General features: G+C 39.0%; 2 protein-coding genes across 2 annotated transcripts; one reads left to right on the top strand and one right to left on the bottom strand.

Moving 5' to 3' along the window:
* Positions 1-5553: 5553 nt before the first annotated feature.
* On the bottom strand, positions 5554-9430 carry LOC122655140 (AAA-ATPase At5g57480-like). Its single transcript, XM_043849367.1, has 2 exons — positions 9409-9430; positions 5554-6158 (listed from the first exon to the last, which is right to left on the bottom strand). The coding sequence occupies exons 1-2, from the start codon at positions 9428-9430 to the stop codon at positions 5554-5556; spliced, it is 627 nt and encodes a 208-aa protein (XP_043705302.1).
* LOC122654411 (patatin-like protein 6) lies at positions 9347-13148 on the top strand. The gene is made up of 2 exons (XM_043848489.1): positions 9347-10909; positions 12835-13148. The coding sequence occupies exons 1-2, from the start codon at positions 9788-9790 to the stop codon at positions 13120-13122; spliced, it is 1410 nt and encodes a 469-aa protein (XP_043704424.1). The 5' UTR covers positions 9347-9787; the 3' UTR covers positions 13123-13148.
* Positions 13149-16815: the final 3667 nt, after the last annotated feature.

The following is a 16815-nucleotide window of genomic DNA, read 5'->3' as shown; positions in this document are numbered from 1 at the left end:
TTGAAAATTGGTAAGGAAGAAAAAGTATGAACTATAAAATCCTCCTCATTACGAATATATACATTATGGGACAAAAAAGAGGGTGGGTACAATTTCAAATCTACTAACCAATTTTTGAGCTGATTCACTACTCAGATGGGATCAAGCTTTTCTAACCCAATAACAATTTTGTTTCTGGCAGCCCAGATAAAGTAACAAGTAATAAATAAACACTCCCAAAAATCAAATTAAAGATTGTTTGTCTAGTTTACGGTTGAAAAAAGTAGCAAGGCAGAATTCTTTCAATGAATCATAGGCCAAGTATTCAGTTTTCAGCCCCAGAGGTCCAGCCACCCAAATGTATTTAACCCAATCGTAAGATAAAAATAAATGCTAGAAGGATTCAGCACAATTTCCACATAGAGCACAGGAAGGATCGATCTGAAGCCATTTGGAAAGAGTTGCCTTGATTGGAAGTCCTGCATTTAGCACACGCCAGAAGCAAATTTAAACAGTTTGTTCCCACTTCGAGAGTATTGGTATACATGCATCAACATTAACACAATAATGGGATGAATGCGAACACAAAAGGGGGTTTTTAATTGATGGGTCGGTGTTCTCTGTGGGGGGAGCACAGTCCTTGCACGTGCACGGGGGCCAATGAGAGCATGCATTGACATCGTGGGGGGTGGGGCTGTCATTTCATCCCCCTCTGTGTTTGGGCGTGGGCGGTACACTCCCCTGTAGAGAACTTTCTTCATTCATTGATTTAGACTTTGAAATTTAACATGTAACTCATCTAAACCATATCTTCTCTATTCCCCCCCCCCCCCTATTTTTATTTTAGGGAAAAGGTTCTCCGAACCATTGGGGTAAGGTATGCTTGCACCTCTATATCTATCTCTCCTCCTCACAATAAATGACCACACTGCCCTCCGATGTAAGATGTTGTTTTGCCGCACAACATTGGTTTGCTCCTCCATATCCCTTGCTCAAAACTTTTTCTTTTTATTTATGAGGGAGCGCAGGGGCCACACGCGCACGCTGACATCTTGGGGGCACTCCTCCATACCCTTTCATGGGGGTGGGGCGGTTATTTTGCCCCTCACTGTGTTTGGGTGTGGCCTCTGTGTCCCCACATAGAACTTTTATCCTTTATTTATTTACGGGAAAAAGAAGATTGCCAAGTTGAGTGATATTCTATGTCAGCGTGGGGTCAATGGGAGTGCGCACCCAAGTATCCAACGGGTGGACTCACAAGGGCAAAATCATTTCATCTTCACCCAACCTGGCAGCGATCCCCATCCTTTATTTATTATTATTATTAATTTTGTTGAGGCAAAGACTAAAGACTTAGAACCGAGTCAACCGAGATGGCTAAGCATTCTAGAGGCTTGGACCGGGCAACAACTTCCAACATAACCAACTCCCCCCCACCCCAATGCAGCTCCCACGTACATATTGCTCACCCAAACAGAGAGATCCTGTGGAAGTGGTCAGCTTTTGCCAAAGATCGTGGGTGGCCATAGTGCAGCTAGCGAAATTGGTTTATTCCACTCCAATGGGGGCGCCAATGGGCATCAATGTCAACTTGAAAATTGAAAAAAACTAAGAGTTCAAAGTGGCCTAGTTTTTTTGTCGTGTAGCATATTCTTTTAATTTCTTCTTCATGATAAATAATTATTGGGAGAGGATTCTCTGAGCAAGCGGTGTAAGAGGAATGCACCTATGAGGTGCGACAAAATGGTATCATATATTGGAGGACAGTAAATTTATTTCATGTTAAGAGCAAAGACATAGACATAAACGTGCTACCGTATCCTGCCCCAACAGCTTAGAGAATATTTTTTCAAAAGTACTTTATTTGGGAGAGGGTTTTCTATCGGGCAATATGGCCCCAGCATTAGTGTGCAACTCCGTTGGAATGAGATATTTGCATTTCATGAGAGAAGCAACAGTCATTTCGCTCTAGGTTGTGTCTGGACTCAGAAACCATGCGACCAAATAACATTCATTTTCTCTTTTATTTTTCTTAAAATTAATAAAGAAAGTGAATTCGCTTGATCGAGTTGCCTTCGAAGGTAATTTGGGTATGAATTTTCCACCATGTGTTAAGTCGATAAAGGCACAAATGAACTTACACGTGTTAAAACCAAATGAACAAAAGTTGTGATAACAATTGGCAAGAACCGAGTTTCCCTTCATCATGGACATTGAAAAGAGAAAGACTTGTACCAAAAACATAAAAAAACAGAAAAGGACAAATGTGGTTGAACCAAAAGAAAAGGCCAAGCTAGTCTCCATGGAAAGGTATGTCAAATCCATGAAATTTACACTATGGCTAAGACTAAAGGCTATAATTATGTACCAGAAGTAAATAATCATAGAATAGCCCCTTGAATTTGGGCATGGCTTAATATTTAATTGAAATACTTATAAATTGAATTAAAATGAAAAAAAAAAAAACCCTAAAAATAGAGAAAAATAATTTTTTTAAACAAAATTGATGCACTAAAGCATGATATTGTACGAATAAATTTGAGATTAGAAATTAGTTGGAATGAGAAACATCATAAAAGGAATTAAAACATGCATTTTTTTTCTTGAGGTGCTAGGAGTACAGTTATGAAGAATCTTGGGCTTGTTTGCGCTAGGTCTTGCGATCAAATGTTACCTGCAACTCTCTCACTCCATCCCTCCCCCACCCCACAACCCTAAAAAAAAGGTGCCCAAATTTATGGATATGGTTGAAGGATATAACTAAACAAAATTCAATTCAAAGCATACTTATTACTATTACTAAGCTATCCATGTCTTTCCTTACCACTTTTCCTTATAGTCATTTTAGACGACCTATCCCTGGCTCTCTTAACTCCTTCGATCTAAATCATCTCAACCATCCATATTGGTGCACTCAAAGGAGGCCTTCATTGCTAATGTCCATACCACCTCAAATGGCTTTCTCTCTATTTTTCATGTATCAAAGCTACTCCTAAATTAGCAATAATTTGTTTATTCTTTATTTTCTTTTTTTTTTTTAATCTTTATCATCCATCCATCACAACATTCTCATTTTAATTACACTAAGTTTGTCTATATATTATTTTTTCATTGTCCAACATTCAGCTCCATACATCATTATTGGTTGTATAACATCTTATAAAATTTTTTCTTTGAGTTTTACAAGAATACATTAATAAATCACTACTCTAATTTGTTGTATAACATCATCTTTCATCTCTCCTCCATATATGAATTATTGAACTTAGGTTTATAAAATTATCACTTTACGATATCTCTCTATCATTTCACTATCTCCTTTTCAAACATATTTTTACTATAGTTATTCATTGTATATTTTAGTTTACTTATCTTAACATCGGTTGGTTTCAAGGAAAATCTTCATAATTCTAGCTTGCATTTATCCAATTTATTTCATCCACCAAACTGTATCATCAGTAAAAGACATATAATATAGTACTTGATCTTGAGTATCTCTAATCATTCATATATAGATGATGACTCTAGGCATGTTGGTACCACACCCTGGCTCTGTCTCTTTCCGTAGGAACCCCAATAATCTCTCCTTCGATGTGGGAGCTATAGAGGTCTTTCTCATCTCTCCCTCCACGAGGGAGCATCCGAGATCTTCACCAACTTCATCCACGGAGGTACATTGATTCCCACACCCTGGCTATGCCACAATTTTGGTCCTGCCATGACCTAGCCCTAATACCACTTGTTAGGAACTTGAGTAAAACTTGTCCTTAAAAAGTAGCCGTTAAGGAGAAGGTGTTCACCGTTAAGAAGAGGGTGTCCAAGTACCTACTACTCTCCACATTGGGCTACTCACATCTAATGTGGGATTACAACGTCTGCCTTCTGTGTGGAACCCCAACACTTCTTTGATGATCCACCTTGTTGTTGCACATGAAAGGTAATGTAACAAAGAGGCCATTATTGGTTAATCCATATGTCAATTTGAGGTCTAAATTAATTAAACTCCCTTTTATATATAGGCATACGTCCTAGTGGTAGTCCCTGCATTAATGTGCATCGTCTCGGTACTCGTAGGTTTTTAAAGCTTTTGCATTGCCATGTGATAGACTCTGTTTGGGCTGAAATTTCATACGTCATCAATGACTATGGAGTCCATTTGTCCACAAAATTTGGATCATATAAGAAGCTATTCCACAATGGACTATCTAGGAAACCATATCCAAAAAGGTTTTATAGGAAACCAATTATTAATGAAAATAATACCATCAATAACCAATCTATTCCTTAAGTAGCTTCCCCTTAATAAGTTGCATGGTAATGAACGTGACATTGACATTACATTTCCAAAATTACATAATTTTTAATCCAATGCCAAGCTATGGAACCACATAATATATAGAAGATATATAAATGACATGCGTCTCATACGTAAGGAACACACATATATGTTTCATTAAATGGATGCAACCTAAAGTTACAATGCAATTTGGCATTTACATACTCTAGTACAGACTAGGTTCTAGTGGGTGAGCCTTGGCATAACAGTTAAGTTACTCTATTGCAACCATTAAGTTGTAGATTCGAAACATGAAAATTATAGAGTGGCTTCTCTTCATGAGATTCTTAATTTTGCAATGTGGTAGAATGATGTAGTAATTTGAAACTCTTAAATACACAAGGAACAACTAGATAGGTCACATGTCAAATTTTAGGTTCAAGTTTAACCATATACTCTTATTGGCATGCATTACCACATTCTTCCATGCACGTGTATTGTACTCCGACCAATACTGTGCATTCCCTCATTTTCTGTTCGCTTTGAAACCCTAGTTTTTCATTGAAAGAACTCTTTTTAGTTGAAACTTGGTATGTGAGCAAGGGACTTAAGGGTCTAATAGTCCACAAAAATTAGGGCAAAACAAGTGATCATGAAGAGAAGACTCTCTCCAACTGTGAAAGAAAGACCTTTGCGTATCTTATAACTGTCGAGAAAAGATAAAGATTAATTATCCACTATATAATTTTTGGTTAGAAGTCGATAGTAGAAAATTGGTTGAGCAACTATAAAATTTTTTTTGGGAAAATTTCACGGACACCCCCTAAAAGTATCCAATATGTCAGAAACTTACCATACTTGGTCAAAATGTCTTAGACACCCCCTATTTTTATGAATTTCTTTCAATTTAGTCCACTCCGTTAGTCTCTACAGTTAAGTGTCTGTTAACTCTTTTTAAATGGCGAAATTACCCTTACCACAGTGAAATCTCTATAATACCCTTAATGGTGAATTAATGATCTTAGAAGTTAGATTTTACAAAAAGACAATTTTGCCCTTGTTTAATTTCAATACTTTTTTTTATTCCTTTTTTCTCCCCTTCTTCTTCTCCTTCTCCTTCTGCTGTTTCTTCCGCCGCCACCACCACCACCACCACCGCCACCCCCTCCAGCCCTCCTTCTCTTGCTCCCCTGCAACCCCGCCACCACCCTCTCCAGTCTCCCCTGCCCGACCATGCTCTCAGCAATCCAATCCCATAAAAACCCTTACTCTACAAATTAAAACCCTAACCCTACAAATTAAATGCTAAATGTTGTTTGTCCTGGAGATCGATCACCATATAGAAGGTAACCACTCTTCCACGCTCTCCCTGTGTTCTGATAAAACGATTGCCCATCTGCAAAATATCGAAGATCAGCCATTATTTCAGCTTTTTTTGCAGGGTCCATGGCCAATGTATCAAAAGTACTTGGGTGCTTGAATGGCACAGCTTCCCATGGATGACCCCTCGAATCAAGAGCTCCACCTCGAGAATTTGTGTAGAGAAGTCGATCTTGATTTTTTCTTCTGATCTCATTGGCCTTCTCCATGATGTAATCAAGATAAGAATCAAGGATCAAGACCTTATCTTTCTTATTGATTCGAAGAGTGAAGCCTCTCTTCTCATCAGGAAGAGGTCTCCAAGCGTAGCTCTGAGATTGTCTCTGTGTGACCACATGCTCCCAAGTTGCTGTGACGCCATTGAATGTATCGACCAAGCAATCGTTGTTTGATAGCCCAAATGTGAAGGCACTTGAATTCCTGGCTCGAGTGAGGCTCAAACGGTTGCCTGTGATTGAAGCAGAGCTGCTGAGGTAGAGTTGACCTGCATTGTACAGCTCGTTTGTGTTGACACCATCGATCTCTGTGATGTAAAAGTAGCAGTAAGAGGAGAACCATTGGAAGGTACGAGTGAAGAGCTTCAGAAGGGTAAAACGAAGCTCTGGCGGGAACAGGGAATGTAGGGTTAGGATTTTGTCGTTAATAACTAAGGGGTAAAATGGATATTTAGGGAAGAAGGTGAAATGACAGTTTTGTCCTTTTATTTAAATAACTGAGGGGTAAAATAGATATTTTACAGTTTTGTCTTTTTATTTAAATAACTTAGGGGTAAAATGGATATTTCACCTTTGGATACTAACTGTGCTTAACGTTTGGGGTGTCTGTGACATTTTGACCAAGTATGATAAGTTTATGAGATATTGGATACTTTTACGGGGTGTCCGTGAAGTTTTCCCTTCTTTTTTTTTTTTTTTTTTTCTGTGGTTGATGGTTTAAAAATTGAAATCATAGAATCATTAAGAACAAACATTTTGGCGCATGTGACTCAATAAAAGATCCATGACCAATTGAAAAGGTCACAACTTAGAATTTTAGGTAACAAATTCATCTAATATTTTAATTAGAATCATAGTCAAGATCATCAAAATCTATTTATTTTAATATCTAAAGCAAAAGGTTAATGATAAAAAAGAAAAAGTTAACAACCATTACATTGTATTGGTTTCTACAGTCTGGATCACCAACATATATGTGTATGCTTCAAGTAGGATTAGGTGATGATATGTGATTTTTTTGCTTCCAAAAATTTCCTTTATACACCCCAAGGGGTTAGCTCAGTTGGCAAAAGACCAACTCCTCAAATAAAAGGTCATGAGTTCAAACCACCATCCCCTATCCCCCCTCCCCCCATTAAAGCTTTCCAATTTAAAAAAAAAAAACATTTCCTTTATGCACTTTTCATTGTAGCATAATAATATATCATGTTTTCCCAAAAAAACATAAAAAAAAAAAAGAAAAAAAATAGTAAACAAATATTTTGTCAAGGGCTCCCATCTTTTCTCCCTTTTAGCAGGACTTATTCAGTGGCAATGATACTATCGTTCGTAATGTTGAAAGGAGAATAAATAAAATTAAAGGGTGAGAGTTTTATAAGATACTAGAGTGTAGTTTTGCACCAATGGGAAAAGAAGGTCAAATCGTCCAATAGGGGTGGGCATTTATTAAGGAGATAACTAGTGTGAGACCAAGGGTGGAATGTGAGAGGGCATGTGCAAGTTATGCACACTGGTGTCATGCACTCCCTTTCCTCAAAATTGAAATAACTCATGGAGATGTAAAACAACTATTAAGTATTAGGAAAAATGTGCTTTTGAGCTGCCGGGTTAGGAATCAGTAGCACCTCTGTGTCTAACTCTCTCATCTTCACATGAAATGATCTTGCTCCTTAGGGGTGTCAAAAGTTTGGCCCACATCGGTATGTTTGATCTGAACCAATTGGTTGATGTCTAAGATTGGACCGATCGATTACTAAATTTGTCGCCTGGTGCAAGTTAGTAGTTCGATGGTTGGTTAACTAGAACCATCAAATACTATGATCGATTGATAACCGGCCATTTATAGTCCGATTTGTTTGCTTAAATCCATTCAAACCAATTATAACATGATTAGTCAATTAACCCATTTATAGCTTATTTATGGATTGATAGCTGATCGATCAAATAGAAATGTGTCCATGTTGTGGCCTATGAGACCCAATTACCTAAACTGATGGAAACAATGTGAGACCTCACATTGGTGGAGCTCGATTTGCCTTGACCAAAACCCGATTAGTCTTGACCAACACCGATTTGGATCCGTTGACCCCCTTATAATGCTACTCTCCTATGTACTCCACTATTTCATTGTACCTCATTGGTGCACTCCACTATGCCTTTCCCCCTCGCGGTATTAACATGTTGAAGCTTTCCTCTTATACAAATTTTTTTTTTTTTAAAAAAAAATGTGATAGGAAAAACGTGGGAGGAGTACATGTACATCTTCATTTATTTTACTTTCTGCTGGTACTGACATCATCAGATTGGGCCATTACCCATCATAGGGTGGGTATGCCCAAATCATTCTACTCCTTGTAATAAAATAATGTATAAAAATTAAAGAAAATAATTAAATAGATGTTAGAATTAATTTGATTCCGAAAATATTTATTAAATATAAGAGGCTGTCTGTGGGCCCAAGTCGATATAAATAACTATAAATAAAAAGGTAGCGACCCACGACTTTTTCCTTTTAAATGGCATGAAATTAGACTATAGATTATTAGACTATTCAAAAGTAAATTTGGTTGACCCGAGACAAAAATTGAAGAGCCGTCTGATTGATTCTTTCTTTTTCATGGTTCACGTTGATCTGATCATTTGGCAGCCCAGTCAGCCACTTTTTGGGGTCGGTCCACCTTACAATCAGCCAAAGGGTAGTTTCGTCATAACAGATAAAAAGATCAGCACGATTAGTGTGAGGACATCCCCGTCTTTTTCTTTTACCGACGATGGAGGCGTCAGGCGTTGGACCCCACACGCAGGAGACGAGGGCGGGAGAAAATTTGCATTTAGGCCGTCGATCACGGAGAAAAGTGGACTCATCGAGGGAAAATGAAACAGGACCGTTGGATGGGACGGCGTGACCTGCTTTGACCCAGCCTTGATGCTAATGTGAACCATGAGGAAATTGGTTTGGTTTGGTTAGTTGTGCCGTGTGCGTGAGTCGTGATTCGTGATTCGTGAACGTGAGAGAAGATATATGAAGCTCTGAAGACCTTCTGTCTTCCTGGTTTTAGCAGACAGGCTCTGTAACTCTTTCGTTTTTTTGTCTCCTTATCTTCCTCTGTTTCTTATCTGCTCTAACACCTCTCTCTCTCTCTCTCTATGTCGCTTCAGCTCTGAGTTGCTTCTTTGGAAGTGATAAGGAGAGGTAGTTGAAGATGCTCGTATGACCTCGAAGGATTTCTGTTCATGAAATTAAAAGGAGGAGAGATGAAGAACGGTGATGATCGTAGGAGAAATTCAAATTCCTGGACATGGAATCTCTGATGTTATATTTTAGTTTCTCGATACAAAAAGATTGACTGCAAAGAGACAGGAAGTTTGTTTTTTACAGGTCTAGTATTGTGTGCTCGAACGAGTTCTGATATGCTAGGCTGTAGGTAGGAATGTTTGGATAACGCAGAAGCTCTGATATATAGTAAGGTACACAGACAGAGAAAGAGGATAGGGCGCCGATATTCGGAAGATCTCCGGAAATTCATGGAGGAAACTTCGAGTTGAACTTCGCCAAACTTGTTGAAGGTCGAACAGCCATCCGTGCTCAGATTTTTGCGTAGCGGAGTTTTGGAAGCAATAGGTACAGATTCTTGAAGGAGGGGATTGTTGGAGGGAAAGGTAGAGGTGAAGGAGGAATAGAAAGTTGAAAAATCTGTTAGAATCGTTCAGAAAAGGAGAGCTTGGGAGCTTATAAACCTTTTAAATCCAGAAAGCAGTTTCGATTTGAAATTGGGAGTTACAACAGCATCCGCTATCAGAGGCATGCACAGTAGTTCCTAATCCAACCTATTCGAAGATCTGAAAACTCTTGTAGACTTGTAGTCTTGTTCAAGAAATCAAAAAGGGGGTCAAATCAGGTCAGAGACAAACAAACTCCCCTGCTAAATTGTCTAGAATGGCTTCTAATCTGTTGGAAATGCAAGAACCAAGCATCGACACCGACAAGCTCAGCTACGAGATATTCTCTATTCTCGAGAGCAAATTTCTCTTCGGCTACGATGATCAGAAGCTCTGGATGCCGAAACAGATATCTCCAGCTAATGAAACAAAATCTGGAGCTGCAGAGCCGGCAGCCACTGACAATGGCGTATCGGCAATCAAGAACCAGAGAGGTAAGGTCTGCATTCTCAGCATCGACGGCGGAGGCATGCGAGGGATTCTAGCAGGTAAAGCCCTAGCTTACCTCGAGCAAGCCCTGAAGAACAAATCGGGTAACCCCGACGCTAGAATCGCCGATTATTTCGATGTCGCCACTGGGACTGGCGTCGGAGGGATCTTCACGGCGATGCTCTTTGCCACCAAAGGCGGTGGCCGTCCCATTTTCCGCGCGGAGGACACATGGAGGTTCTTGGCGGAGCAGGGGAAGCGTTTCCTTCCATCATCAGCCGGTTCATTTTCCCCCGGAGGATTTATCCGGCGATTATTCAAGGGTGGGACAAGCGGCTCAACCGGTTCAACAACAGCCGGTTTAGAAAGGGCCATGAAAGAGGCGTTTACGGCAAACGGTCGGAATCTGACCCTCAAGGACACCTTGAAACCGGTGTTGATACCATGTTACGATCTCTCGAGCTCGGCTCCGTTTCTCTTCTCCCGAGCTGACGCGCTTGAGACAGACAGCTTCGATTTCCGGTTGTGGGAGGTGTGTCGAGCGACTTCGGCTGAACCGGCGTTTTTCGAACCGGTGGGTATGCGGTCGATTGACGGGCAGACTCGGTGCGTGGCGGTCGACGGAGGGCTGGCGATGAGCAACCCTGCCGGAGCAGCAATCACGCACGTACTGCACAACAAGCAGGAGTTCCCTTTCGTACGAGGAGTGGAGGACCTCATGGTCTTGTCTCTGGGGAGCGGTCAACTTCTCGAGGGCAGCTATGACTACGAGCAGGTGAAAGGGTGGAAGGCGAAGGATTGGGCCAGACCCATGGCTCGAATCGCCGGCGACAGTGCCGCCGATCTGGTTGATCACGCCGTCGCCATGGCATTTGGACAGAGCCGTAGCAGCAATTACGTCCGTATCCAGGTTAGTTCTCTGTTCTTTTTTGGGTAAAGTTTAGTTCTCTGTTCACTGATTCAACTAGTTCAAGTGTTCTAACGTGCGCCCTGTGGGTGTAAATTTTTAACCAGTACCTTTTTTTTCTGTTTGTTTTATAACAACATTATTACCAAAAACAAAAAGTCCTACTTACCGTTTTACAGATTTAGGGTTCAGTGTCAGTGCTGTTGCCTTCTTGTGGCGCATGTTAAGGGGCGTTACAAAATGTACCGGGAAATTCTAGGTTGAATCATCCAAGTCTCGTGTCCTGAATCTTGACTGACTCTGACTGTCTTAGACCCGGCCCAATCAGGTGCATCAGGGCCAAGTTGGCCTGGTCTTTTTTTTTTTTTTTTTTTTAAAAAAGCAGAAAGAGATTAGAAACGGCAAAATCATAAATATGATACCCCCGGTCCCGGTCCCGGTCCTGGTCCTGGGGACATTTCTATAGAATATGATGTTGTTGGGCTGGTTCGGAGAAAAGTAAGTGACCCGGGCGTAGGGCCGGACGGCCAGAATTGTTAGCGGTTTGGGATTGTTGAGACTTAAAAGAGTGGTAATGATGACTGCATGAAAGGGAGGTCCATGTATTATGTTATGTTTAGGGAAAACGCGTAGGGTCCATTATGTTACTAAACATGCTTTCTGTTTTCGATTTTGTTTTTGGTTTTTTGGTAGAACATGCTTTCCCTTTGTCAATGTGGCAGAAACATGCACTCCTATATCTGCCGTTCTCATCTTATAATTAGAAATGTACATGGATAGTCAAAATTTCAGTTTTTATTCAAATTTGTATTCATTTATTCGGATAATCTGATATCTGATACAAATTCAGGTTGCTTTTCATATCCGGATGATAATCAGATATTGATTTAAATATCAATGTATTCGTTTTAATAATAACTTAATATTATCTATAATTATCTAAGAACTTAAGCTTAAATGTGTTATATATTGTATGCTTTTTTTTTTTTTTGAGGGTAGAAATATTGTATGCTTATATTTATATATTCTCATCAAGTAAAAATAATCATACAATTTTTATATCAGATACAAATTCGAATATCCAACTGCTTGGCGATTATGAATTATAATACTCAAGTAAAATGTTCGTCGGATATCTGATTGAATTTGAATAGTGAATATGTTAATCAAATATGAATTTAGATACATTGGTACCCACTTCGTATTCCCTCTATTTACATCTCTATTTATAAGTTGATTTATTTGAGTTAATATGGTTTTGGACTGCTCCATCTTAGATTCTTACTAATCAGGTCACGTATTCTTACTAATCAGGTCTCATTACATGAATAGTAATCACTCTTGAGTCTACACACGAATAGTTTTGTGATACATGTTTTTTTATTTTTTTACAAATATCCTTCTAAACACTCTTAATGGCATTATGAAGTTGCACCTATTGAAGCAAAAGGACACAAGTCTTCACAATGTTACACTTGAAGCCTTCATGTATGGTAGGTAGGGCAGGTGATCAAGTTCAAATTCTCGCAAGATTTGTACCAGGGGTATGGGGTTTAGGGCTTTTGGGAGAGAGAGAGGGAAAGAGGAACAGAATGGTGGTAGCATACCCTACCCACACCACACCATTGATAGGGACCAGACCTTTTATTCCGATTATCATCATTAAAGGAGACGTCGTCTTCACCTTCTTAAAATCGTCTCGCGCTTCCTTAGTCCTTTCCAGTCGCACTCGAAGAGTCTCTCTTAGTACAGTTTTTAAATTCAAATATTTCCCTTTTTCTTTATCCCCTAAAAGTTTTAAATATTCTTGAATTAGTGACTCAGTAATTATCTAATCTAAGCATATGATATGGTATTACAGCACAGAAAAAGATTGGGTTGTTGATCAAGAGTAAATTTAATTAATCTTTGGATTTGAATGATGGCAGGCAAACGGATCGAATTTGGGGCAATGGGGAGCCAATGTGGATAAGGACTGGAGCCCGGGCAATGTGAAGATGCTGGTGGGAATGGCGGAAGAGATGCTGAAACAGAAGAATGTGGAGTCAGTACTCTTCGGAGGTAAGAGGATAGCAGAGCAGACCAATTTCGAGAAACTCGATTGGTTCGCTGGAGAACTCGTGTTGGAGCATCAGAGGAGGAGTTGTAGAATAGCTCCCACAGTCGCATTCAAGCAAGCTAGCTCCAAAGGCTTACTTAAACCACCCCCAAATTAAAAATGGTGGGGTGAAGCCGAGAAAAAAACCAAAAAGAAAAAAAATGTAAGCAAATCCTCCTTCTGGGTTCGTTTTTTTACCCTTATTTCATTAAATCTTGTCACATTCCGTGGGGAGTTGTGGCATGTGTCCAACTCGCACTGATTTGATTCTTCAAGAAATTCGATTAAGTGAAATCTTCTTCAAAGTATGTAATGAAATTGTCCTGTAAATTGCCTTTTTCAGTTTTTTTTTTTTTTTTTTTTTTTTTTTTTAAATGTAATGACTACATTTGTATTGGGTTTAAGAAAAGAAAGCAAATGTGTTTTGAGGATGAATTTTTACCTATAGGTAGCCTGGATTAGCTACATGTGAAATTTCAGACTTAAATTTTACTCTCTTTTAATGGTGTACTCTCTTGTTCTGTTTATATGCATCTCGTAGGCATCTTCTTTATAGTTTTGAATTTTTCATTATTTCATTTTATCACATGGAAAACTCTACAATCTTTAAACTCCGCATCCTATATTGAAAAGTTATCTCCTACTGTTCTCTGCCCGGCCCAATTCCCCCAGTGCCTCTAATAAAAGAGGTGAACCTCATTTGGGTAGAGTGTTCGGATATGGGTAAAGTAATCATTGCACCCCCTTTATTAGAGAAACTGAGGAATTAAGCTGGACAGAGAACTGGAGGGGACAAAGATCTACCTCTCCCCTTTCTTCAGTCAATTTTTCTTTATAAATAATATTGATTTATACTTATAAAAAAAAAACAGAGAATTACAATCTATAATAAATAGATTGGTCAGAATCATTCTTTAGAAGGTTACATTGATCAATAGAAACGCTTACGGCATATTTTCTTCACCAAATGCCAAATGACACTTTTCATGTAATCCTCATGGCCTTTGCAGAATAGCTAATTTAGGGTCCCTTCTAATAGGGAGGGATCTTGAAATTCTTCTCTCTTCAGGTCAGGTCCGTTTAGTGTCCCAGGGGGAATTGTGCGGTTAGAGGCACTGCCGTAGGAGCGAGGGATGTTGGTGGTGGGGCGGAGTGACGGGAAACCCACGACAGTTGTCTGCCTTACCGACACCGATAGTGACAGGATTTTCTTATAAGAGGTGGAGGGTATTTCTAGTCATTGGAGAGAAGGAAAACTTAACTTGGGCTTCTAACTTCTAAAACCCAAATCAGTGATTTATTTGACTATTTTTAACGGCAAGTCAAAGTAGTTCTCGAAATTTGTTTCTTTAACCCGACTCCGGGCCCTCGAGAGTCGAGACGACTGAGGAAGGGGATACCAAGTAATCTTTGCTTTCTCTGTTACTCCTCTTGTCATAGACATAACATCACCGTATCCACTCTGCGATTTCCCTTCTTTTTGAGTAAATTTCTTGAAATTATCTATCTTTGCTTTTATTACACAGTTTCACCTCACTCTGCCACTCACCCATTGATGAAAAGCATTATCATTACAGTCTTTTAACAGTCTTTAACCCTTTAAAGCTATATATATATATATATATATATATATTCTCATCTTTCACTCTTTACCTTTTTACTGTTTTACGTTGTTACATCTGTTTGTTTTGTGAGAAAAGAAGAGAAAGTTATTAACTAAAGCATGGAATTTCAATCTCTGTTTCGTTTGAAGGCTTGGAGAAGCTATATAGCAGCTTTTACTTTTTGAGAGGAGAAGAAGGATGAGAAGTTTGATTCAGGGGAACTGTGAACTAAAGTGGGCTGTTGATGTTGAAGGGATCTTATTGGATTTTTTGCCTGCTAGAGTGCCAGCAGTAGTGAATGTGGTGTCGCGTCCTATCAACCTTTCGACGTTTGGCCCCAGAGAGAAAAAGTTTCATAGAAGTGGAGTTTGGTTTAGATTGGACCAGGCTTGGCTTCAAGTGGGAATTTAAGGAGTAAAACCCATTTTCTTACAATTCATACTCATTCTTCTTATCCTCAGTTTTCTTCATCCTTTTGTCGCTTTTCTATATCCTCGTGTCCTTAAAATTTGGGGTTTGGGGTACCCTTGAAAGCGAAGTCTTCGAAGAAAAAGGAAAACTAAAAAGCCCGAGGAAGAGAAGATAGCCCCACAATTTCAAAAACTTTTTCCCTTTGGTTCATGTTGTGTTCCCTTATATTTTTTTTTGTAGCAGTGTGGATTGGGAGTGGAATCTGTTTTGTTTTCCCACTCCCCTTTTTCCAACCGACCATATCTGTCTGAGGAGGGACTGATGGATGTTCGACATATTGGCGCATTTGTTTTTGTCCCGACCTTGCATTTCTGTATTTATTCGATTGACAAGTCCATGATTCCATGATTAATGAAAGAAGGAACTTCTCCTCACCATCTTTTATTTGAAACTTTTCTTGCTAATGAGAATTTGAGATTTATAGGGGAGATTAGATTTGCTTTTTTTTGTTTTTTTGTTTTGTGTTTTTGACATGTATTTGATTCTCTTGATTATTCTTTGTTAGAATAGTTTGAACCAAACAGGGACAACACCATAAAAATCAGGATCTCCATAGGGCGTTCAAGAATACAATCAAATAAATAATAAAAAACAAATCTAAGTACTTCACCCTCTTTTTTGTGATAGAACCACTAATCTTGTTTCGCGTCTATAGTGATGGTGATTGTAGAGGAAAATAAAGACCAAAGATCTAGGTACTTCCCCTCTATTCCCAAAGATAACTGGTTTGATGAGAATACCGTATGCACAGGGATGATGAACACTGAATATCTCCCTCTCTTTCTAGAATGCACTCCTCAACAGAGATTGAGAATTAATAGTTATTATGGGTAAAGGGGAGATCTAGCTCTCTTTATATAGTAATTCCTATAAGGCCTCTCTCATCATAGTCCCAATAGAAATCTATCTGCCCACACCAAAGCCAGTTCACATAGGACTCCGAATACAACTCAATAATCCCATTTATTAGACCAATAATGCAATTAGCCTGAGTTTAGGAGACTTTAATATTAATCCACAATAGGATTATTAATTGGGAAAATTACATGATTAGCTACTTTTGGGTTTTCATTTACAAAACTGTCCACTTTATGTTTGAGTTAACAAAAATAGAAGTTTACAAAACCGGACAAAATAGTGCCTCTCCCTCCCAAAATTACTTTTTTAGACATTTTTACCCCTACCATTGCCTTCTCGCCCAGGCATCCTCCGTTCCCTGCAACCCCACCCCTCTCCATGCCACCGCCATTCTCTGCTACTCCAAACCCGCCCCTCCCTTTTCTTTCCTGTGATTACCTAGGATGCCTGGGCGAGAAGGAAATGGCAGGGGTAAAAATGTCTAAAACAGTAAGTGAGGGAGGGAGAGACACTATTTTGTCCGATTTTGTAAACCTTAACTTATTTTTGTCTATTTTTGTTAACTCAAACATAGAGTGGACAGTTTTGTAAATGAAAACCCAAAAGTAGCTAATCATGTAATTTTCCCCTTATTAATTCCATTCTAAATTGAATTCTAACATTCTTTTCCTTTCTGCTTTCCTTGTGCCTCATACATATTTCCTGTTGAGATGTTGGGAGTTATAATCTCATGTGAAAGTTTAGTCATTAACAAAACAAGGTAATTAAATTAACTTGTCAAAGTTTAGTCATCATGTCTCCCTTCATGGGATTATAATTATCTTAATGATGATATGGGATAATATCAAAGGTAGGAAAACTATATTAATTAAACTACA

Source organism: Telopea speciosissima, chromosome 3 (genome assembly GCF_018873765.1).
Source record: "Telopea speciosissima isolate NSW1024214 ecotype Mountain lineage chromosome 3, Tspe_v1, whole genome shotgun sequence".
Classification (NCBI taxonomy): domain Eukaryota; kingdom Viridiplantae; phylum Streptophyta; class Magnoliopsida; order Proteales; family Proteaceae; genus Telopea; species Telopea speciosissima.
Note: the sequence above shows the minus strand (reverse complement) of the source record. Positions and strands in the feature narration are given on the sequence as shown.